This window comes from Brienomyrus brachyistius, chromosome 5 (genome assembly GCF_023856365.1).
Source record: "Brienomyrus brachyistius isolate T26 chromosome 5, BBRACH_0.4, whole genome shotgun sequence".
In the NCBI taxonomy this organism is placed as follows: domain Eukaryota; kingdom Metazoa; phylum Chordata; class Actinopteri; order Osteoglossiformes; family Mormyridae; genus Brienomyrus; species Brienomyrus brachyistius.
Window position 1 is genome coordinate 23,211,316 of NC_064537.1, and position 23,624 is coordinate 23,234,939.

The 23,624-nt window shown below is 46.9% G+C and overlaps 1 protein-coding gene across 19 annotated transcripts in view; it reads left to right on the forward strand.

The window, feature by feature from the left end:
- Nucleotides 1-23,624, forward strand: part of si:ch73-103b11.2 (myosin phosphatase Rho-interacting protein) — a 93,219-nt gene continuing 69,595 nt past the window's right edge. For all 19 annotated transcript variants that reach the window (XM_049015661.1, XM_049015665.1, XM_049015666.1 and 16 more), the window contains exons 1-3: nt 1-278; nt 2,874-2,951; nt 5,901-5,966. In XM_049015661.1, coding sequence (XP_048871618.1) covers nt 159-278; nt 2,874-2,951; nt 5,901-5,966 — 264 coding nt within the window. In that variant the 5' untranslated portion in view covers nt 1-158. The remainder of the gene's footprint in view (nt 279-2,873; nt 2,952-5,900; nt 5,967-23,624) is intronic.

Here is a 23,624-nt window from a genome sequence, read left to right on the forward strand (position 1 = left end):
CTGGCCACCGCAGTCCCGGGGGAACAGCCGAGAGGTGGAAGAATCTGCGCAGTCGAAAAAAGTCAGGGGGGGGGAGTAACATTTTTTAAAAGGAGAGCGACTCTGAACTGCCGTCCGTGGACTGTCGGCTCCCGAAAAGGACAGTCAATCGCGGCACAATGTCTTCCAAAGACAACCCGTGTCGGAAGTTCCAGGCCAACATTTTTAACAAAAGTAAATGCCAGAACTGCTTTAAGCCCAGAGAGTCGCACTTACTGAACGACGAAGATTTAAACCAGGTAAAAACCGCTCGTAGTCTGGCTGGGAGAGACTGCAGTGTAAGGACACTTTCACGCAGACCTGTTTGCTGCATGCGGCTTTCGGTGTCTCCGAAGTCTTACACCCCCCACACATTTCCCCTCACTCTTAACCTGTAACTGCAGCTTTTTTGTGAAGGTAAAATGTTCCACTGTGCATTTAGACCCATGATAGGGGTGACAAAGGTAATGGCATAAAGGCAGTATGCGAATGACACCACCACCATATACTGTTTTAGGTAGCCGTGCATTTCGTGAATGTACATTTTTTATTACAAATTAATGGCTGAACAAATATTTGTTTTGGTAAAGTCATAAGAATTCTGCTAAAAATTCAAGTCTTTACCCACATATGAAAGTGTTCCCTTCCAGGTTTTATTTTGATTGTAAGCCCCAATAGTTTAGTCTAATTTTCACATTAGTGTGGTTAATTCTTCTGGCTTGAGAGTTTGTGTTGGTTAAGTCCTGCGTAAGGTTTATGTCTGGAAGTTAATGAAAGGATAAATGAGTAGCCCTGGGTCGCTTTGCTGGGATCTCGGTGGAAGGAAAGTTCAGAGGAGCTGAACCCGCGCCAGAGGAGTCCGGCTAACAGAAACGCTTTCTTAACTTTTACCAGCTTTTCAAAAGAGGGGGCGGGGGTGAAGAAAAATAAAATGGAAATCAGATTTTGTTGCCTTGTAGTTTATCGTCTCAAACGTGGTTTTGTTTTGTTCCCAAAAGTGATGATAAATTGGGTCACTCCAAGGGGGGGGAGTTGGCGTTGTAGCCGGACCTCTCGGTGAGGCCATAGAACCAATTTTCACAAAATACCCAGTCAGGTTTTTAACTCAGGGGGCACTTTTACTGGGCTCAGCTCCCCCCGTTAAACTTAATTTTGTGCCCATTTCGCCGAGGATGCCCTGGACGCTGGCGGGCCTCGCTCCGGACTGATTGATGGGCCCCACCGCGGCCTCGGGGCTAACGAAGCGTCTGCAGAAGCGCTTCATTTTCTAACTCGTTACGTCCCCCTTGTGTTTATTAATCATTTGCTCTTTTTCTGAATGAAGAATTATTAACAGGGAGACTGATTCTAATTAAGTGGCACCGTCACAAACGGTTTGCTGTTTTACTGCGCCCTGCTGTGTTTTTGCCTCCTATATATCATAAATCAAGTGCGTTGTATCGTTGTTCTGATGGCAGTTGAAGAGCTTTCTAAATGTTGGGGGGAAAGGATAGTCCACAAGTTTAGGGTTACTTAATTTGTGGTCTCCAGTTGTTCTCTCCTGACGGATGATTTCCAGCTGGGAGGTGGGAATGTAGCTCAGTTCTTGTCTAGGAGCAAGTTCAGAAGCAGAGTTAAAAAAAAAAATGCAGTATTTTCTGTCCTCAAGGTAGCATTTCTGAGGCAAATGGAAAGGATGGTACTTCTGCATATTCATTGCCGTAGGTCTTTTCATTTCTATTTTCTCTGTTTAAGTTTTCAAAATGTTCCAGTTTCCAAACATTCCTCTTTTTTTTAATGCCACACACTTGCAAACCTGTGGGTCGCCCACTAAAGTTGAATAGCTGGGAATGCAGGAAAGAGGTGTTGTTAGTTCACCCTTTTCCTTTACTAAAGTGGAATCTAGAGTTCCCATTCTCTGATGTCAATTACAGTCCAGGATTGACATTTTAATGAGTGTACTCTTAGTGGAGATGCCAGTTATCTTGCATAACAGATGTGCTGAAAGCATTTATGTAAGAGAAACTTAAATGCCAATCAGCATCCTCACAAATTTTGTTTAGCTTGTGTAGCCCGATTCTATAAATAATCAGGGTTTTTTACTTCTCATTTTTGCTTTTTATTTCGTCTAAATTAAGTTTCTCAGAACCTCCCAATCATTTTTGAATTTTACAAATTAGACATAATGTTTGGTTCGGGTTGTTCAAAAACTTACACAGTCATTTGTTGTCATATGAGGGGAAAAATGTGGCCTATATCTGGCTCCCCTGGCCTCTTCAAGCATGAAGCAGAAGATGATTCAGTAATGGAGTGATTGGGTTTCTTTCTCCAAGCCTATTACCGCTGTTTTGAGGCAGCCTCTAGCTGATGTTCTGATTGCCCCTTTGTTGGTCCTGACTAACTGCACATCACTGAACTGAAAGTGATCTGATATTTTTATATGGGGTTTGGATGTTTGTCTGAATGAGTAGTGCAGTATGAGCTTAGTTGGCCCTGCCTACTTTCCTGGTCTTTTTGCTGCTGACAGGTCTGCCTTCATTAGGTGAACATTCAAATGGTTTGCAGTGGTTATTTATTGTTCCCAAACTACACAATGCAAAAGATAACATGCATTGTGAATGGTGCTATCAAAAGGCTTGGAAATAGTCCAATGTGTTTGTCTTAATTACTAAAACGTGTAAAAAGCAACTATAGATTTGACTGTTTTATATTTCTGATTGGTGTAAACAACTGGAAAGTATAGGTTAAAGAATAATATGAGACAGGTCAATAGTGCATTCTTAATTTACTAGTTTGTATGCTTTTATCATTGTTGTCCTCAGTTAATTGTGGTTGTGATAAGTTGCTATATTCATTTTATTCATTTTTATTTTCAGGCAAAACCAGTATATGGAGGATGGCTGCTTCTGGCTCCAGAGGGGACAAACTTTGACAATCCATTGCACAGATCTCGGGTAAGTGAGAAAATCACTCCAGAAATTCATTTAGGCTTCTCAGTAGGATTTTATGGTTACCTGGATTTCCTTATGCAGCAAGTGAAAGGATGAACTTCGACACAGTTTCTTGTAGATTATTGTAAATATTTGAATAAAGAAGTTGTATCTTATTTGCTTAGTGTCCAGTCTGTCAGTGTCCTCAGGGCACGTGTAGAGATCTTTGCTTAGCCTTGTTCATTTTCTTCTTGCTTTCAATGACATTTCCTGGTGACATTTGACAGAGATGTTTAATCAATGAGTTTATCACCAGTGTTGAAGTAGCTTTCATAGTTTGTCCTTCAGGTGGAGTTTGGGAGAACCTTGTGCTCTGTGTTTCTTAATCTCCTTTTGGTGTTTGAATGTTGTTGGTATGTGCTCAGTTGCTATTAATCCACACTTTTGGGTTTGTAACTGGATTATTGTATCTCTGCCTGAGAAACTTACTTACTTGTTCATCCCTGTTAAAGCTTTATTTAGCCGGCGATGATAGTAAGATATTAACCTGGCTTCTCAAGTTAAAGTTGCAGGTTTTTTTTAAATTAAATTTTAATTTCCAACTGCCTCACCAAAGTTGAAGTTCTCAGTACCTCAGATTTTACGCACGGATCTGAATTGATACCAAGCTGTTATGGTTTTTACTGTCTGGTGTCTAGGTTTAATGCTGTTTATGAAACTGGATTTATTTTCCCAGCATAAGCTACCATTTGAAGAGTCTAAGGATCCCTTGCCTTTGACTCCCCTGCCCTCCGACTTGCAGTTTTGAGAAAGTCCACTGAATGGAAGGGATGTTTACCCTGAGAGCCTTTAAACCTTCTCATCGAATTCTCTGCTGAGGGTAATCTCCCCTCTTCATCCAGGCGGGGAAGGGAGGAGCCTCCTACTGTATGTGGCCTTCCTCCTACACACAAGATACTCTTAGTGCTTCCTGGAGGAGGATTACAAAACAGCCCTAATGTCTCCCATATGGATGTTGAGATGTTGTTCAGGGGAATGTGGAGGGCAGGCAGTGCTGTCAGTTTGTGTGGCTTACACGGCTCCTATTGCCAGGCAAAAGGCTGATTTTTGGCCTGTAACAGCTGGATGAGGCTGACAGGGACTTGCGTGGATACCTTCTTTTTTCCTGTGCTTTGCTTTTCTCCCTCTTTCTCTCTCCATCTTTTTTTTCCTTCTCCTTTTAGAGATTCTGCCAGAGCTCTAATTGCTTTATCAACCAGCCTTCCAGGGCCCTATCCGAATTCGTAATCGCCTCCCAATTCGGCAGTATAGCATCTCTGCGGACGCCTGATACAGAACTAGGCCTGGGCTTACCCTGCCCTCGCTTGCTGGACCTTATTTTGGACCTTGCTCCCTGAGGCCTTTCCCTCTGCTTCTGTCTGAGGGGGCGGGGCCTGTCCCGTTAATGCACGACAAGCGCACTTGTGGTGCGATTTAGCATTTTTGGTTGGAGCTTCAGGGCCTGTTGAAGCGGGACTTTTGTGGGTCAGCAGGGTGGGAGAGAGGCTTCGATTTATCTTTTATTTATGTTAAAGCACTTAGCACAATATCCAGTGGCTGCAGAGTACCGTGGGAACACCAGCTGTGCACCAAGAAGACATAAAGTGGGGTTTTATTGTCCTGGGGGCTGGGAGCCGGCACCTAATGCACGCACTCACTCCCTGACACTCCCTGATGTTCTCAGGCCTTTCTGGAAGTGCACACTGTCAGACTTAAGCTTAAGTTCTTTTTGTGCAGCAATTTCTTTATCTAGTAACTTGTTTTGTGTTTTTTTCATTTGGTTAAGGAACGCAGGGAGCAAAAACCTTTCGGAGAAAGTACATATTACCTTAAAAGAAATACGAAAGAAGGAATTATTGCATATTTACCTTCTGTGTGTTGGCTTAAAAGTTAGAAGACCCAAATTAAAATAGCTAAATCAAGTGCAGATTCTTGACTTCTGGAAAACATTTATTCCCCTGACGTGGGATTCCGTTATCAAAAGGGAAATGAAAGCAGCATTTATTTTTTCTAGTTTTGATGCTGGATTGACAGCGTAAAGCCCCCTGTGCCCATGTTGGGCTGGTAGGCGGGGCTTCTTTTTCCCCCGGTGCTGATGTTAAGTCCTTGTGGTCTTGCTGCTGCCAAGCCCATGTCAGAGCGTACCCCGGGGTCCTATCAGTCATCTGTATGGCCATGTGTGTCAGCTCTGTATGTTGGTGGCACGTACGCCTTTCTCTGGCACACTGCTATCCCATTACAGCCCTTTCCGTCACTATGACGTGTGTCTTTTGCTCTTTCTGGCAGGCAGAGAAGTTCCGTTTTCAGTTTCGCTCCTAATATAGACCTTTGATTTATTGCCCCTTTGTTTCTGGGTGGGATTACATCAAGACCTTTGAGAGTGATAGTGTGAGTTGATGAGTAGTGTTCTGTCCCTGTTTTGGGAGTTTGACAGGGAACCATTGGCTACACTGTGGGCCAGCTCTGTGACACGCATTGGGGTTTCTGTGCTCTTGGGCTCTGTGTGGGCCTGGTGGGTTTGCCCCATCTTGTGTCCCCATGACTGTGTGGCTGGGAGTGCTGCCTCAGGTCCCATGGCTGCACAGGTGAGTCAGAACCTGCCCCCTCTCCCTGGCCTGGGGCCTGCTGAGCCTTTGTGGTTGGATGCCACAGGCGGGGAGCGTGGAGAGTGGGTGAATCCACCCCCTCCTGCCCAGAGTGAAAAGGGGTCTGTCAGGGTGCCATATGTCCCCTATAAGCCCAGCTTTTCCTTTCGTTTTCACTCCTTCTGTGGGTTGAAAGTAAAAGGTTAAAGCTTTTGAAGGTGATCAAGCTGAGTGCCTCGCTGGTCCTGATGAGCACGCCTCGATGCTCCTCTCCAGCCTTCTGCGGCCATGGCTGTGTGAACGTGGTAGTGGATCTGCTGACAAAATCCCCCCCCCCCCCTTCTTACAGAAATGGCAGAGACGCTTCTTCATTCTGTACGAGCACGGCCTGCTGCGCTACGCCCTGGACGAAATGGTAAGTGCACTTTGGGTGTCACTCTGTAGTATGTCCGCGCAAAGGTAAATGTCGCTGCGCTGTCTGTCCATGATGGGTCGGGTAAGCTGGTCCTGCGTCTGCCAGTCCGAGCGCCGGCTCTCACACAGATGTATGTAAGCGGCTGCCCTGTGTCTGGTTGTGGGCCTCTGATCACTGATCTCCGTGCAGGCTGTGAAAGTGACAGGAATGTGGCCTTAGTCACCTGATTGTAGACCTTCTTGGCCATGCCCGTTTCATAAGCTAGGGTGGGGGGAAAGTTTCATACAGAGATGTGCCTTTGCTATAAAATGTTTTGCTTTGTCCCCTGCCTGCTGAACCATGCACCAGGTCATGAAGCTCTTTTCCAGGTATATGTCTTCAAATCACCTAATTTAACTGTTTATCCTGATTCAGCCCTCTGAAAGAGCTGCAGGCGCGCATGCCTCTTATGTAACGGCCTGGAGAGGGAAACAAATCCAGCGTTTTCCATATGAACTGACAGGCCTGTTGCATAAGAGATGAAAAAAATGCGTCGGATCGACCCCTCCCTCCCCGTGAGCGTGTGCTCGGCGCTGCCAGTCCCCAGGAGCCATGCTCGCTGTCTTTATGTAAGAGAGCCCATCAGAGTGGGTGGTGTGATGATGTGGGCGAGGGAAGTGGCCCCAGACGCCGCCCCCCCCCCCCCCCGCGGCTTAGCACTCTATCCTGGTTTTCACAGAGCAGGGACAGGGAAATGTAAGGTTGACTTCACGACAGCTTTATGGAGACCGGGAAGCGCATGTGAAATATGGCACGCGGCTATATAATTAGGCAGAGAGGTATGTGCTCCACACATCGGCCATTTTTATTCTTAAATGGATGTGATGAAATGAAGTCTCTCAATGAACATTACTTCCCACCCCCCGTTTTCCCAGCACTGATAGACTCCCGTTTTATTTAGTTTCTTTATAAGTCGCTTCCCGGAGCCCCGATGCTGAGTGCCTGGCTGTTGCTGCTGACAGTTTCCTCGTGTTGTTCTTGGACCTGGCTGGCCGAGCCCCCTCCCTCCCGCTGGCTCTGTCCTCCCCCATTCTGGTGGCTGGCTTGAACCATCCTCCCTCTCCGTGCCTTTTAATATCATAAAGAAGCAGGCTGGGTCACTATCGCTATGGCACTGCCGACAGACGCGCTGCCCCATACTGAAGGCAGGGCAAGAGTAGAGAGGCTGGCAGGATGGTCCTTGCCAGGCTCTAACGTGCAGCCCTCCATCCATATGGCACAGCAAGGTTGCAGGAGCCTCCCTGCAGCCTTTCTAACGTTACTCTCCGATCAGCTTGCCTGCTGGCTGGCCTTCAGTGGGCATTCTCCATCCTGACCTTTTCTGCAAGAAATATCCCTTCGTCTCTATTATCTGTTGTATTAAGAGCCAAATGAGACTGCTGATTAAAGGCAGCGTGTGTGTAGCGTGGTAATGGCTGAAACAGGACCTGGCTCCACTGTACTGGGATCCGTCTCCTGGGGGGTATGGCTGTGGGAGCGGCACCCCCTCTTGGCCCCCACTGTGGCGTCCCGCTCCCCAGTGAGGTCGCCGGCCTTCACGCTCAGCTTGAGGAGGCCGGCAGGTTTGGGATCCGGTGTCGTTCCGGTGGGTGAAGGCAATGGCGGTGCTGCTGGCAGGCAGATGGCGTTTCTCTCCGCTGGTTATTCCGCTAAGCTCACGGAGACGGGTCAGTGCTCTCCGGATGGCCCTCAGCCAGGAGGAAGGAGGAAATTGGGAAGAAGAGCTTTACTGCTAATACGGAAACATGCTAAATTTTGTACTGTACATTTATTTAGTTTCTTAAAAAAAGGATTCATGCCCTCTATGTTGTGCTTTTTTTGGTTTTCTTTTACTCCTAGAAACTTCATATTACTCTTCGTGGGGATATAATGGAACTTTGCCAGCATACCTGTATATTCTGTGGTTTAGAATAAATGCACATAGCTGATACTTGAAGCTGTATTACTCTGGACAGCCTGAGAATCGTGGGCAGGGAGATGGACCTCCTTTTCGAAACAAGCAGTTGTCTTTCATAACTGAATGCCAAGGTAGGAATTAAATCTCTACTAGATATGTCTTGTAAGACTTTTTTTTTTTACACCTAAAGTGAGTCTGATGCAGGACCCCCCCCTCCCCCCCACCACTCCTGTACATCTGAACTGTTTCAGGCGAGTCTGTCTGCTTGGGATCACCATGAGGCAGAAAGTGTAAACGTGACCTCACCAGTTTGCCGAGTCAGCATGTTGTGAGCAAGGGCAGGATAAAGGACGAGAGAGAGAGGGAGAGAAGGGGAACCAGTGAGATTCTGTCGCAGTGTGATCTCCCTGGATTTGCGTTCTGCCTTGGGCGCATGTCATCTTCATGTGTTTCTGGCTGGGTGCTGTACTTGAACACTGTCCCGGGGAAGCCGGGCAGCTTGATCCTCTTTGGCCCGCTCCCCTCGGACTTCCATTCCAAAGGGAAGAGTTTTGCTGTTGTGAATTAATTACTTGATTCTTGAGAATTGTGCTGGTGGCTTAATCTCTCTCGTACACACATGTTACACTGCGGTTAACGTTTTTGTGTTAATGGCAATAATGGCCCAAGTTTCCTGACTGGGAAAAATCCAGGCCCCTGGTCGTTGACCTGATGGGGTCTCGCCTCCAGGCTGAGATCCATCCCTTCCAGCTGGGCTTCTCCCCTCGCATTTTAGAGGACATTGCGTTCCTCAGGGTCAGCCATTAGATTCACAGGGGCAGCTGACGGTGCTGTCTTTCACAGGTCACGGCCATCTGAAACTGCGCCATGAACTTAATTTCACACTCTTTCTGTCGTGTCGGTTTTTTTCTCTTGTTTCAGCACAGTGCAATTGGTTGACCTTGAGAATGGCCTCTCTACCCCATGCTTGACCTGGTTAAAAATGAACCGCTCGCTGCAGATGTTCTGTGTGGCTTTCGAGGCTGTGTTTGCACACGTTCTGTCCCGATTGTTAAATCGTGGCACTTCAGCCATTGGCATTTGCCTCTGTGGCTTTTGTTCAGATATTTCTAGCTTATTTCTCACTCAGACTGGAATGGGAGCTCCAGAATGACCTAATTTAAGCTGCTGGTCATAGCAGGTCAGAGAACACGAGCCTGTCCTTCAGCGCAAATGGGGTGGGTTGTGGGATTGTGCAAGATCACGTGTGTGGTGGTTTTCACAGGCAGCGTGCCTGAAGTCATTTTTGCATGCCGTCTCTGGCTCCTGGCCCTCCTCCAGCACGGGAGCGTCAGCCTCAGCCTTCGGCAGCCGGTTGCTGGCACGGATCGGAGACCCTTTATCACGGCAGCAGTTCAGAATCAGCAGAAATGGAAGATGTTATCTCATGGAAGGAGGGGAGGGAGACGTCTGTTAAACAAGTGTGAGCTGTGAATTCAGAGCTTTGACTTGACATGCTCCAGTTGTGGAAGGAGCTCTAGCAATGAGTTGAGAATTTTATTTTTTTTCCTTTTACATTTAAAATTATAGATTTGTTATTTATGTTTATAAGAGAGATGTTGTCAAGGTGGCCACACTGTCTTCAGGCTGTACCCCGAACTTGCAGCCAACTGGGGAATGAGGCCCCAGACAATTAACTATTAGTGTCCCTAGCGTGACTCTCAAATAGTGAGCATATGAAGATTTTTCAAATCATTTCTTTTATTTTTAAAGACACTGTCAGTTAAGGAAGCACAAAAAGGCACTTTGTATGTTTTTCTTGAGGGCCAGATCATGCACACATATGGATTGCCTCTAAGCTAAGAAGGCTTCCTAGGACTTCCTGCCTCTGTTCTCATGCCTCTCATTCTCTGTATGGCTAGGGGGGGTTGGCCTTGTCACAGCCTGTTGAGGCTTACTCACCGTTTCCCCTGCATTCCTGCTGAGAGTTTTGTTTGGAGTGATCAGATCTGACGCTTTTATCGAGGCTCGTTCTATGCTCCCCACGTCTCCACATGCTTATTTAGGCTTGTGGTATCATTAAGACCACGCAGCCGCCATTGATTTCCTGTGACTTCTTAAGTGCTTTCATCAGAGCAGATCTAATTTGGCCCGTCGAGGTAAAGGGTGTGTGAATGGGCAACATTCTTCCCTCAGGAGCCACACTTGAGTGACTCGCATTTAGCGATTAGCTTAATGTACCTTTTATTTGTAACGTCAAATTAGTCTGAGCGCTGCTGCTTTCAGACGATGATAGAAGCACATGACCGTGGCAACTGTTTATGTAAGAAGGGGGGCCAGGACTTCGGTAGGAAATCCTATTTTGTGTTTTCAAACATGCGTTTCCAGAGGATCTCCATGGCTCAAGAATAACATAGGGCGTCATGGAGCCCACTGATCCACATTCTTCTGTTATCTTTCCGCTCTCTGGATTTTGCTCTAGTAGTACTAGGACTAAATAGTGAGATTTTGTATTAGCAACACTGGCACTGGGTAGCTCTTGGGGTTTTGCACTAGTAGCGTTAGCACTGGGTGACTGAAGGCGGGCTACATATGGGTAACGGTCCCTTTGGAGAAGTACGAGTACCTTCAGGTCAGAAGCATCATAATCTTATGGTATCAGGCCGTGTCCAGTTGGTCTGTTTCATTGAGCATGAAGTATTTTTGTTTCCCCTTTAAAAAACTTGATTTCGTTTGTTATTGCAGTGGGGTTGGTGAGGTAATTTTGAAAATTTTCCAAGAGAAATAGCCCTTATCTAATGTACACATGCATTTGTTCGCCGACCTGTCAAAACATTGATTGGTGCTTAATCATCCAACCCATTGTGCTTTACAGCAGTGCTGTGAGGTAAATATATGATTGGGTATCAGTGTCCCAGACTCGTGTAGAATAGTGTGTGTGTTTGTGTGTGTGAATGTGAGAAGGGGTGTTTGCCTTGCCGCCTCATGTAGGGTAGCTCTCTTTTTTCTCTCAAATGTAAATTTTTGGCTTCAGATGAAATGAAATTGCCATTGAACTTCCTCTCAAGTTTTGACTTTAATTGCATTCGAAGCTAAGATTGAGAAGGGTGGTCAGAGACATGTTCCCTATTTAACAGAAGCCTCTTCTGACCAGCTAAAGTACATGGGGCACATTTGTTGGTTTGGGGGGATCATATGTTCTTTTGCGCCTTCTAGAAGTCCCTCGTGTGCAGGGTTGGGTGGTAGTCTAGGTCTGGGGTCTCCAACTCCGGTCCTGTAGAGTTACTGTCCAGTAGGTTTTCTGTCCCACTTGGCTTCTGATGGGCCACACCTGTTCCTAGTATTTACCTGAGAACAGGTGTGGCTCATCAGAAACCAGGTAGGAGAGAGAACCACCTAGACGGTAGTTCTCCAGGACCGGAGTTGGAGACCCCTGGTCTAGGTACTTTTAGATGGAATGCTTTTTGTTCGATTGCCCACGATGCCAACACATTAGGTATAGATCTTTTCTCGGGACCTTTCATAAGGACAGGAATTGTACTTGTTTCTGGTAAATTTACATTTAGGGCCTAATTATGCATTTTCCCCAGTAACTCAAGACCTTTTTTCCCATCTCTTTGGCTTATCTGGCGATCATAAGAATTTTATTCTTTTCCAAGCAGTACATACCTGAAGCTGAAATTGGAAGTTTGAGACTCAGCTTGAATGGTAGAGGTCCTGCTTGTAAATTAGAGCTTGAGAAACCAGGGAATAAGGTCTGACTTGAATATGGAAGTGTTGCGATGAATTCTTATCTCCCACCACTTTGAGCGTGGCCAGTGTGTCTTTATGGGCAGTTTCCGCTGATTAGCATTGCCAGCTTGTTTGTTCAGTGAGTTGTGTAACGTTTATTCATGGGGTGATGTCCCGGAAGTTGCATTGGGCTTAATGCCGTCCAGTATCCCACTCACCCACCCGTTTGATTCTTCAGTGTTGACTTGATTTTTATAGCTCTTCCCCACCTCTTGACTGAAAAGGGTAGGGTTTTGCTTACTGTTGCTTGCTCACTGATTTATGACCAAAACGTTTGATGGTTAAAGTGCCAAGAGTGGCTTAATATGGCCCTTTAAGTTACTCAACTGGGATAATGAAAAAAATCTGAGTGCATTGACAATTTGTCCTATAACAAGACTTATTTTTTCCCCTGTTCTTCCTCTTTTGTTAGAATTTTGTGCAAAGACAGTGTGTGTTTCCATTTCAGTCTACTTGGGTTTGGACTCGAAACACCACCACAGACAGTGGTTCTTCAGGCTTCAGCTCCGTCCGATTTAAAAAAAAAAAAAAAAAAAAAAAAAAAATTCCCAAGGACAGTATCATGCTACCCTGCCAGACCCTCACTGGTGTGACCGAGTGCTCAGGTTTCACGGAGACCTTGATCGGTCAGGCTGAATGACTGTCACCGTGGTGACAGAGCCACAGCAGTTGCAGAAAGCGGTTCTGCAGTTTGACTGCTTCGGGTGTTCATGGCCACTAGAAAAAGTGCCATCATGCATGTTTTTAAGGGGATCCATAATAAGGGTCGCTTGCCCCCATGTTTGCTTGCTTTTGCCGTTTGTCTGCAGCTGACACTGTTTCTACAAGACAATTTCCAAAAAAGGTGTTAAATGTAAAACTGCAGTGCTCCATAACGTTTTCATATGTCATTGTACAAACCCTAGCTTGTATCGTCTTTTATACAGTCATGCCCCCTCTCCATTCTTGAGTCTGAGACCTTCATACTTGTACAAGGCCTCCGCTCTGCAGTTTCTGACAGATTTGCCTGGAAGCCCCGCAGAGGTAAGAGGGCCGTATTGCAGGTCCTGGACCATAGACATTTCCATCAGGAAGCGAGTGGGGTCCGGCTCAGCTCCAGAAGGGCCCCGTTGTTTATTAAATCTGCCAAATTCTCTCTCTCTCGCTCACTCACCCACTCGCTGGCTCTCTCTGTCTTCTTGCAGTACAACGCCATGTAGTGAAAACCAGAATGTCCAGAGTTTCAGCTAATTTTTTTCCCCCTTTCGAGTGCTTTTCTCAAAGTACATCGTCTTTTTTTCGTTCCCCCCTCCCCTCTTGCTGCAAGAATCATTTGAGAAACAGGTGGTGTCTGGTTTCCGAGCGGGTTTCCGAGAGGAGCCCGACCACATCAGTAATGGGCTCGGAGAGAGTGATGGGATGTGTCAGTACTGCTTGCATTTCAGGCCATTAATTATCTCTGCTGCTGAGGGGAGCGCTCACTATTCAGTTGGAAGTTGAAAGATCATGTATATGTAACACAATTTAGTTATATAAATAACTCGACTCTATGTGATTTCGGTAACATCTTTCAAGATGTGTAATAGCTTGTGGCTGCTTTTAGCTCTGTCGCCCTAAGTCTTGTCAGCCTCTCTGGCGGTGTAACAGCAGTCAAGCATCTTCACCCCTCGGCGCCTCCATCACTGGGATGGGCTGCATTTATGGTGGGGGTTTAAGACCCAGAGAGGCTGCAGATGCTAGGTTTGGCTCTTTTAATTGGTAGCAAATTTTTGAGTGAGTGTGAAGAGGTTGGGGAATTAGAGCTTTGACCACTGCTTTGTTATAGACAGAGGTCTAACAGGGATTTTGTTGGGGAGCTCTCTGAAATGGCTCTCCCTCTCGAAAACAGGACTTGAAGAGGCTTGATTTGTCCTGCATTTTGTTTTGGTTTCTGTCACCCTGTAGGGTCTCGGGGGAGCTTGCACGCTGATAAGGTTGATCAATAGATGTGAACACGGGTCGACCCCCCCCCCCCCCCCAAACCCCGTCAGCCGGAGCCCATTCTTCCCTGGGTTGCTCATGTAACAAGCCGACCTTGAGAATGCTCTTGCTCTAACCCAGTGTGACCTGGTTAAAAGTGAGCCTTTCACCGCCTGCTGATTTCATTTTGAGGCTATATGATGGCAGGCTCTGTACACCGTTTCTGTCCTGATTGTTTGCTTTATGGATTGGTTGCCTTTGTGAAATTCTTCTTTGTGTGTGTTCCTTTTCCTTTGAAAACTCTTAATGTAGTTTTTTTTCTCATTTTTGGAAATTTGCCATCTAAACAAAGTGAGGTAGAAAGGACATTTTGACTGTATTTGGCTGTCAGATCTTTCATGTGATTTTTTATTATGCTTCTGTATTTACTCGAATTATTTCATCCTTAATAAACGTTAACATAATGCATCTTCACGTTCATTTGAATAGTAAATGCGGCAAGGCCATTCGAATACAGAGTTGATATCTTTTAAGCCAGAGGTGCCAGGAAGTACATCAAATGTCCTAAATCTGTTAAGCAAACTTCTTGGTTGAACATAACTATGGTTAATATTTCACTCTTCATTTTTGCTAGCAGCTAATTTTTAACCCAGAGAAGTTGAGGTAGGGTACTGTAGTGGATGGGTGTAGCTGAGGCAGCGTGCTGGTCACACACACGGCAGCTGGTTTGTGGGCTTTGCTGTCTGCATGGGGAGCCAGAGAGTACCGCTCTGGCTGCCTCTGTCTCTGGGGGCAGGTTGAGGAGATACCTTTGCATTCTCTTCCTTTCCCTCTGTTAATTTGTTTTGGACCTCTGCAGGTCATCTTCTGTAACATTAAAATGCCACGGTAGTAGCTGAAGGGCACTGGGCTGCAGGAGTCCCTCCTGCCGAATCTACAGGATCCCTGCTTTCTTGGGCGACGCTCCAGGACTGTCCTTCAGATTGAGGCGTGGGGGCGAGACGTTGGTTTTCCTGCAAGCGAAATGCCTGCCACCTTCTCTCCCGAGACAGAATGTCATAAGGTGATGTTCTGCAGGTACCCTCCCTGCCAGAATGTGCATCACTGTATGTGTGTGATGGCGATATGTGGGGGACTGTGTGTGTGTGTGTGTGTGTGTGTGTGAGTGATACGTGGGGAGCAGCACTATATCGTCGCTGGGCCCCAAGGGCAGGTCGTTCACTGTAGTCCTGTGTGTCCTTGAGGCGGCTGTCATTTCCACCAGCCCTGCAACACGCATCCCCTTCCTCAGTCTTTGACACACTGTGGGTTGCTAGATGGGTTTTGGCTTCTTTTTTTTTTTTCCTTTGTATTTTTGGTCCCTTCCCACTCCTGCTGGCAGAGCGTTGTCTTGTGCAAATTTGTCTCCGGGTGGCCTGTGATATGACTGACTTCCCTACTATTAAGCTGCCTTCCAGGCAGCCTTGTGGCATGATTGAGCAGACCATGGGAATGTGCTTTGGGGGAACGTGCATTACTGCTGTTGCTGAGACCAGAGAGTGAGACCCTTTATAACCATTTCTTTCTTTGGGATGTAAACACATTCTGCAGCTCTCGTTCTGTGTAGTCATCTGTTTGTGCTACCGAATTCCCACTCCTTAACCACTTCTCGGATTCCTACATTCTGCCTTCTCAGAGCTGCGCCTGTTTCCCTGAATCGGCTGTATCCGGGCTCTAGTCGTAGCCATCTGCCTGAGCTTCACAGTCATGTCACGCCTGGAATTGTTCTTGGTGACCTTTGTACAGTTTAAGATGTGGGGTGGTAGTGACAGGACACGGTAAGAGGATGCGGGTACCAAGTGGTTCAAGGCCGGCGTGACGGCGCACCTGCTTTTCCAGTTTCCTCCGTGTCACCTCCGCGTACTGCCAACATGTTTATCTTTGCTTGTCAAGGACGCAGGGCGACAGGGAGAGGACGTGGTGAGAGGACGTGGGGCAGCAGGGAGAGGATGCAGGGAGAGGGCAGGGGGCAGGACGAAGAGGGCGCAGGGAGAGGAGGAGGGGGGGCGACAGGTAGAGGGCGCCAGGGAGAGGGCAGGGGGCAGGACGAAGAGGGCGCAGGGAGAGGAGGGGGGACAGCAGGGAGGGGGCGCAGGGAGAGGAGGGGGGGGGGCGGCGGGGAGAGGGCAGCAGTGATGGGAGACAGTGAAAAGGAACTGGGCTCAGGTGCAGGGTGGTTGCGTTGAACCCCAGCAGTGCCGTGTTTGTGCTTGAGCAACACTGGGGGGGGGGGGGGCAATCCAGCGGTAAAAGTTAAAGGCAATAAATATGAGAGCATTTATTACGAGGAGTAGGGAAATAAGACATGGGGGGTGGAAATGCTATGGGAGTGTCTGTAAAACCCTGTAACTGTGCAGAGTGCTTGGTGGCATTGTGCTAGGCATTCCTAGGCATTGTGAAGGATGGGGGGGGGGGCAAACGAAAATCCCTTTGCTTGCAAACCGTGGGCATTTAGGAACAGTCTTTTTTAGGGGTGGGGTGGGATGGGGGCATCATCCAAACCAGAGAGAGACGCTGGTTTCAGCTCCTTTGCTGGCTGGAGTGCGTAGGGTTATGTGTAGAACGCTTATCCGCTGTGAGCTTACGCAAAGCTGTAAGGTGCCGGCCGCGATCGCCGTGCTGCCTCAGGTGGGCGTTTCCAAGCTGGCCGCCCTCTTTCCTTGAGCGCTCATGCAGGCAGTCTGTCAGGAAAGCTTCCCCCAAAATTGGAATGTTTTTTTTTTTTTTTTAAATATGCCTCCTCTAATCTGTGTTCTTACATCAGCATGTACCGCACAGAGGAGCACCGCCACCCCTCCCCAAGTACTGCCTGTCACTCCAGTTAAAATCAGCGCGCCCCCAGCCCGGATGTGGAGGGGCTGATTATGATCTTATCTGCCAGTGTGGTTTGCTGTATGCACTCTTCTATCTGTTCTGCAAGAGCAGCTCTGTATAAACGTCCCAGCCAGAGCCTGCTTCCCGGTGGGCACATTCCGTCGGGCAGAATTCCCTGCCGTTACGAGCCTTTCCCACTCATCTTTGCTTCCATACCAAATATAACCCTGCCCTGTAAGAGCACCTATAATTAGCAATTAGTTCACTTTCCAAAATTACTTTAACTCTTGAAAGTGTTTCAGTAGCCTGTTGAATTATTAGCTTGTATTCTTTCTGTGATTGTGGAAAGGGTTTCTGTCTGTCCATGTCTGAACGTAGTCTAAAACTAAAGTCGCTGGAGGGAAGCAGCCCTTACTGATAGAGGCCTTGATGGGGTGACCTGTTTGATGTAGTTACGTTGTCTGAGGTCATAGTTTTGTGTGTTTGTGTCCCTCATTCTCCCCTGCGGTCCATCTTCATGGGAATGGAAGCAGACTCCCAGGCCTGCATGCACTCCGGTCGGCCTTTGTGGAAACCTCGATGAGTGGGGGGTGGGTGTGACCACACTGTCTCTTTCATGCGTGCCCAAATATAGACATTTGGGACCCCCTCCTTTTCCCCCTCTGTGTTTTACTCCGAGTTCTGGAGTCCTGCCTAATTGAGATTTTATTTATGTCCCTAAACTGCAAGCCAAGGGAGTTTGAAGGCATTGGGGTTTTTGTGGGGTGGGGGCGGCTTCTTGGGGGTCAGTGCAGCCTGGGGATATCCCAGAGGCCTCGCATGAAAATGGGAAAGGTTTACAGCCTGGGGTTTTAGTTGGGCCTGGAGGACCCTGGGAATCGGAGGCTCCACTGCCCTGTTATTCTTTGTAAGGGCTGGGGAGGGGGGGGGGATATCTGCTTGCTAAACCATTACCTTATCCATCTGTTTTCCTGTTTTCAGTCTCAGATGATCAGTTTCTCCCAGCAGCATTTGTTTATACACATAAATATTTGTTATTCAGAAAAGCATGTGACAGCGATACCTGCATTTTTTGCTTCCTTCCAATGGGGGCTCTGGTCTGTGCCTGCACCCAACAGCGTAGCTGGTGGGCAGCCTGTGAGGGTGTTGGGTTGGGGGTTCGCTACAAGGTGGTGCTGAAATCTGTCTCTTCACCTCCTCATTTGCCTCCTGATTGCATACCTGCCTTGTGCCAGCAGCCATGGTGAGAGCATCCCATCTTGTCTGTTTTCTGGTGACCTTTGACCTGTGACCTTTCAGGATTACCAATGGGGGGGGGGGGGGGGGGGAGAATAGCTGGCAGGTAAAGCAGGGTGGGTTCAGATTGTCTATAAACAGCCCTGATGCCCTTAGTTCAGTTTGAGAAACTAAGAAGCCTGCCTCTTTCTTCCCCTGATGTGTCGGCGGACTTTATCTGCTCAGATTCCTGACCGAAACCGTGCTTCTCTGTGATGCCTTGACCAGCTGGGGGTGCCGTGTCAACTTGGAATTCGCACCCCCGCAGTCACTGCCACGGTGCCGTGGTCATTTAGTATGAAAAGGTAGAATAAACGCTTTTCGGAGTCTGCCATTTTGGCATTTTGGTTTGCTGATTCAAATCGAAAGTGTCTTTTAAAACCTTTTTGTTGCAAATATCGGAGTACAGCAAGTTTCTAAGGTGAAATAAAAAAAAAATCTGATTTCTGGTGTGTTTCTAGTGCAGTGAGAAATCTTTACCCTCTTCTATTATAGCAAGACCTCCCCAGCGTTCAGGGATTTCCAGCCATTCATTTGGAAGTGAATGGTTTTCTTTAGGAGTCTCTGCTTAATAAGTTTACTCTCACAGTCTTAATTTTACCATTTTGCATTAAAAAACGCTAGGCAACCCTGCCTGTCAAAATCTCCCTTTCGTTTCTGGAACCTCCTTTGGGGTGTTTTTTTTCTGGGCAGGTTTTTGCAGGCACCTCAAAGGATGGTCACCAGAACTGGAGTGTAAAGGAAAGACGAGGCTTAATTAAAAAAGACTTGGATTTAATAAGACAGGAATCAGAGACCAGTGTGGACAATGTGGGGTCCTGAAAGAAGAGCCCTCGGTCTTTCTGGCCTGTTCCCCAGCCTCCCCATTTACGGTGTGTTGTTTTTGTGTTTCTCTTACTCCAGTCTCTGTTCGTTCCCAGTGGCTCTGAACACCACAGTCAACACGCTATCAAATGGCACCCCGCTAGCTTTGACTGGCCTCCAAGCTATGCTATTGGAGCCCCGGTCGCAGAGCCGCATGCCTGCTTCCTCCTGTCTGGTGTCTCAGGAGTGCTTTCTGTGCTGTTAAATATATATGTTTGGAATAGATAGCAAAGCTGCTAATCTTGTTTTTCTGTATCCAGTCATGCAGAGGTGGACAATTCAGGTTCAGACAGTAAAAATCCAGATAGCAAATTTTGTTTCAACTAACTTGAGTTCTTTGTGACTGACTCTTAAAGCTCATCTGGTTGGTCTCTGCATTCATGTTAGATTTTGCGTAAAAAAACATGGGTTCTGGTTTAATGTCCATAGTGTTGGTGTTTGGATCAGTTTATGTGGTTTTGGTCTCGAATCGGTGAGACGTCAGCTGTCACTCACTAAAGATTCGGCAGGTGTTGGAATCCCCCCCAATCCCCCATATCCAGTCATAAAACCACGCAGCGACAGCTGTTGGAGGGCAGGGGTAATCACTCGGCCACTTGAGCTGGGATGGATGTACAAGTGGGTTTTTCATTACTAGCAGGCTAATAGTTGGGACTGTCTTTCCTTGTCTGTGGGTTTCCTTGTCTGAGGACATCAGAGCGGTGTGACGTCTCACCTGGAGGCTCCCCGGGCAGGACAGCCACGGTCTGCTGGATGAACATCTGTTACCTGCTTGTGCTCATTGGCTTAGCCGTGTGCATATGTCCACTGCAGAATGTACGATTAACCATGACCTATGATGAAGCATCTACGTAACTTGAATCCTTGCTAAATCTGTGCGTATGCGCTTTCGATAGTCCTCAGAAGCTGTTCTTGATGCTGCTTATGGATCTTTTACTTTAGCGTAACACAACCCCTGGACCTCAGGGCCTGGCCTGCCTGAGTCACTGGGGCAGGGCTGCTGACTCCCTCTCCCGGCTCAGACTTTGCTCCGGATTTGGGGTTCTGCTACGATGCTGTCTGGACCATCAGGCCCAAGGAGCAGAGTGAGAATGTGTGTGACAGGCCCTGCTGTGTATTCCTGTCGGCTTAAGGCTCTTAAAATGCATTTGTGTCATCATTCTCAGTCTTCATCCACTAAAGCAGTCTTTGGCAGATGGCTTTCTTTTAGTTAGGGAGTGGGAAAAAAAACAAACTGGCTAATTACCATTTCCATGTTCAGCACACAGAGCGTGGATGGCACTTTGACTGGCTGTGTTATTCATTAGGACAGCCTTCTGTAGGCCAGTGGAGTCAGCGTGAGCAGGGAATAGGGCAGGAAACACGCTCCACAGGATGCCACTCAAAACTGATTTCTGGACTGTGGTGAGAAACCGGAGAACTCGGGGCAAACACGTGCAACATAAGGAATAAATGCAAAATTGACACACACAACCAAGGATGGGAATCGAACACATAACCCTGTGGATGGCCACAGAGCTCAGGCAGCTGAGGTTAATAAGAGAAAGAGCAGTGCCTGTCTTGCGGTTGTTCCACTGTTTCACAAGCCAGTCTTCCGGGGCCTCCACACAGTCCGCGTTTTTGCTTGCTTGCAACTCCCTGCCAGACAGTCCGCACACAACGTTAACCACTGAGGGGCCCTGAGGAACGGGTTGGGAAACGCTGAGTTACATCAAGCCCTGTTTGCCTGAATCAATTATAAAATGAGTTAATATTTACCCTAAAAATAGCTTTTCTGGCTTCAGGTACACTGTAATATAAAACTAAATGATCATCTTCTGCGTGCAAATGCATCTTAAGTTGTGTTTTTGCATGATGACTGGGTGACACATCTTTGAAGCGTGATATTCAAAGAAATTAATTGGCAGGACACATTGTTTCATTTATTTCACTGTGCATCAGGCTTATAAGCAATTGTTTGAGCGGGTTTCATATTCTTGGTTCTAATTATTTTTTTTGTATGGTCATCTTTTGGTTTAGATGGGGGGAGGGGGAATCAAAATGTTTAACATGCGGAGTCTTGGCTCCCCCTCCTTAAAAGTACCATGCAAACTTTTTTTTTTTTTTTGCCTTTTTATCTTTTAAATCCTGCAGTAATTTTTGTGAAACTCAGCATTACATTTTTAGTATGTGGGGGAACAGAATGTATGAAAAGGATGATAATCCCTCTTTCTGTGACCACAGGCATGGTTTGACATGTACAGATATCATGTTTAATGGTGGCCCTATTTTATCCTGAAATGTTTTTCCCTTTTGTGTCAATTTTTGCTTGATCAGAAAGGATTGAGAAAAAGAAAGTCAAGTAATTGTACAGATTGGGCAGTTAACCTTTCTTATTAATTCGTACGTCTCTATCACCTGGTTTCTCAAGACCTGAAGCAATGTAACTTAATACTATAACATTTTTGAGATGTATATAACTTGAGCTCAGCACAAAGGCTTAATCGGCTCAGCATCATGTCCCCTCTTTTGTGTCTTGCTCTTTCTGGAATTCGCTGCAGGCTCGTCACGGCCCTATAACAGATAACTTGATCCGTCCATCGCTGCTTTTCGTTCATCCAACTGGTGAAATTTCTGTATGCTTCTAGTTACATTTGTAACAATGATTACATGTATACATGTATAGTTTAATCTGCCTAAGCTCATATATTGTGTTCAGTATCTGAAAATGAAAAAAAATGAGCTAAAAGTAGCTAGCTGGGGTTATATTAGCCTCCTGTATTTTGGATGTCATGCTCAGTGTCCCTCCCAAAAATTCAGGTGCAGTCGAGCTCTGTTAGGTTAACTTTGCTGCAATTCATCGTAGTGGTTCGTCCACATCTCTGTGTTACCGCGCCGCGTTCGTCACAGTGATGGTCCATGAGTCCTCATTCACTGCCCACTCATTTCTCACAGCTCTGGTTGTGGTCTGAGGCCTATTGTTGAAGTCGGCTCTTCGATACCCGTGAATTAAGGAGGAGGGGGAAGTAAACCCCATTTAACAAAACACCTCTAGCTCCCAGTCTTCTGCTTTCATGACATCTTCGCCTCCTGGGCCTGAACAGCTGATGCCTCTGACTCTCCCTTCCCCTTCCCCTTCTCCCCTTGTCCCCTTGTCCCCCTACCCCCGTGTCCCTCCGCTCTCTTCCTTTTCACCTGGCTCCCTCTTCTCTCATCTCACCTTCCATTGTCCCCATGTCTGACCCCTGTGTAAATATGCACATGAATAATGGCCATCCAGCCTGGGTTTATTAAACACATGAGATGTTGATGATGATGATGATGATGATAAAAATACTTTGCTGTTTGATATGGAAAATATTACATTCATTGCTTTAAATACTCTCCAAAGGCCATTATAGCACACAAAGACCTCCAGTGTTACGGTGTAACGCCTGGGTGGGCTGAAATACACCAGTTATGAAGATTTATGCATGTTTTACTTTAGCGTTCAGACTCGCCTTTGTGTCGGAAAGACTCTCCATGTTATTACCTTGAGATCTCCAGTTTTGTTTATGTAATTTCACATTACAGCCTCACCTTAATTACTTTAAAAAGAAAAAAAAAATCCATATTTGTTCCGATTTTGAAAACTCACTATTTCAAAATGTGAAATTCCTATCTCTCTGCAAAATCGATGTCTGCAGCGCCAGGCCAGGTGTCCGAAGCCCATACATGGTTTGCCGTCCTTCAGCTTGCCGGAATGGACAGGCTGTCAGCTGCTGTTCTGTGTAGGTGCCCTGTGGGCGTCTTGTGTGCTTGTGCGATGCGTCCATGCAGGGCTGACTCACGGCGCTAGCTATGCTAACCCCCCCACCCCACTGCACACCACCAGTGGGGTAGCTTAACTGAAGGATAGAAATGCTTTCATTGTGCTTGGAGATTAGCTGGAAACTAAATATTCACACTTGAGAAGTGTGTGTGTGTGTGTGTGTATATGTGTATGTATATAAATGCGTATAAAAGTATGTAATATGTATATATAAAAAATGTTTACCTGTGAAGATTTTGTGGACCGGTGTATTTGGGTTTTTACTGTCCTAGATGTGTAAGATCATTGTCTGAGAGAAACTGACGCTTTAATCTTATTTTTAAAAGGATAGGCCCCCAGATCAGTTCTGCTTGATGTTTCAGCTTTTCCTGACCTCATCGTTTCCTGTCTAAGCTCAGTCATGTCGTCACCTCGGCTGTGGGCGGCCATGTCGACTCGCCGGTGTTGTAGGGATCAGCTGCCCTGCACGCTTGCATGCGCAGTGATCCTCTGTGTAGCCATGGACCTGTGTTTAACACTCACTGCTGCAAGATAAGCAGCCCTTCCTGTAGCCACTGGAACAGTGATGTCAGCTCTGACCTGAGCTCTTAATAATCACCTGGTCCCTCCCCCCCCCTCCCCCCCATTCTTCCACACACACTATTGTATTTATCTTTGTGGGAACTGTCCTTTCATTTGATTTGATTGCAGTCAGATTTTTATGAAATTGAGTTTCCCCAAAAGAAATGGTCCCCACAATATCAAAATGACAAGTTTTTACATTGTGGGGACAACACTCTCTCACACACACACTCACACAGCTGTGGCCTGTACTCCTTCATTTTGAGGGCAGTTTAAATACCATGTTCCTCTTTAATTATCACCCAGGTTCTGCTGCAGCCAGGATACTTACTTATGCTTCCCAGGATGCTTCCTGCAAGAATTATGGCCTAAATTAGCCAGTTTGATTTCCAAAATATTTTTTATTTTTTTTTCTGCTGCTCCCTATTCGAAAGCATTTTATCGATCATACAGGCAGGTTCTGTGAAGTAAATGGCGGCGGACGTGGGGAGGGGGCGGGGGGCAGCCGTCCTGCCCCTCCTGTCTGGATGAACCCGTCCTCCCTGGCTGTCATACACAGGGATTGTTTAAGCGAAGCTGCAATTACAGGCCGCTTTACGAAAACAGCTGCTGCCGACTCCCCCGGCTGTGAGAGTTGGGGTGGGGGCGGGTCTCGCGGCACAGCCGAGTG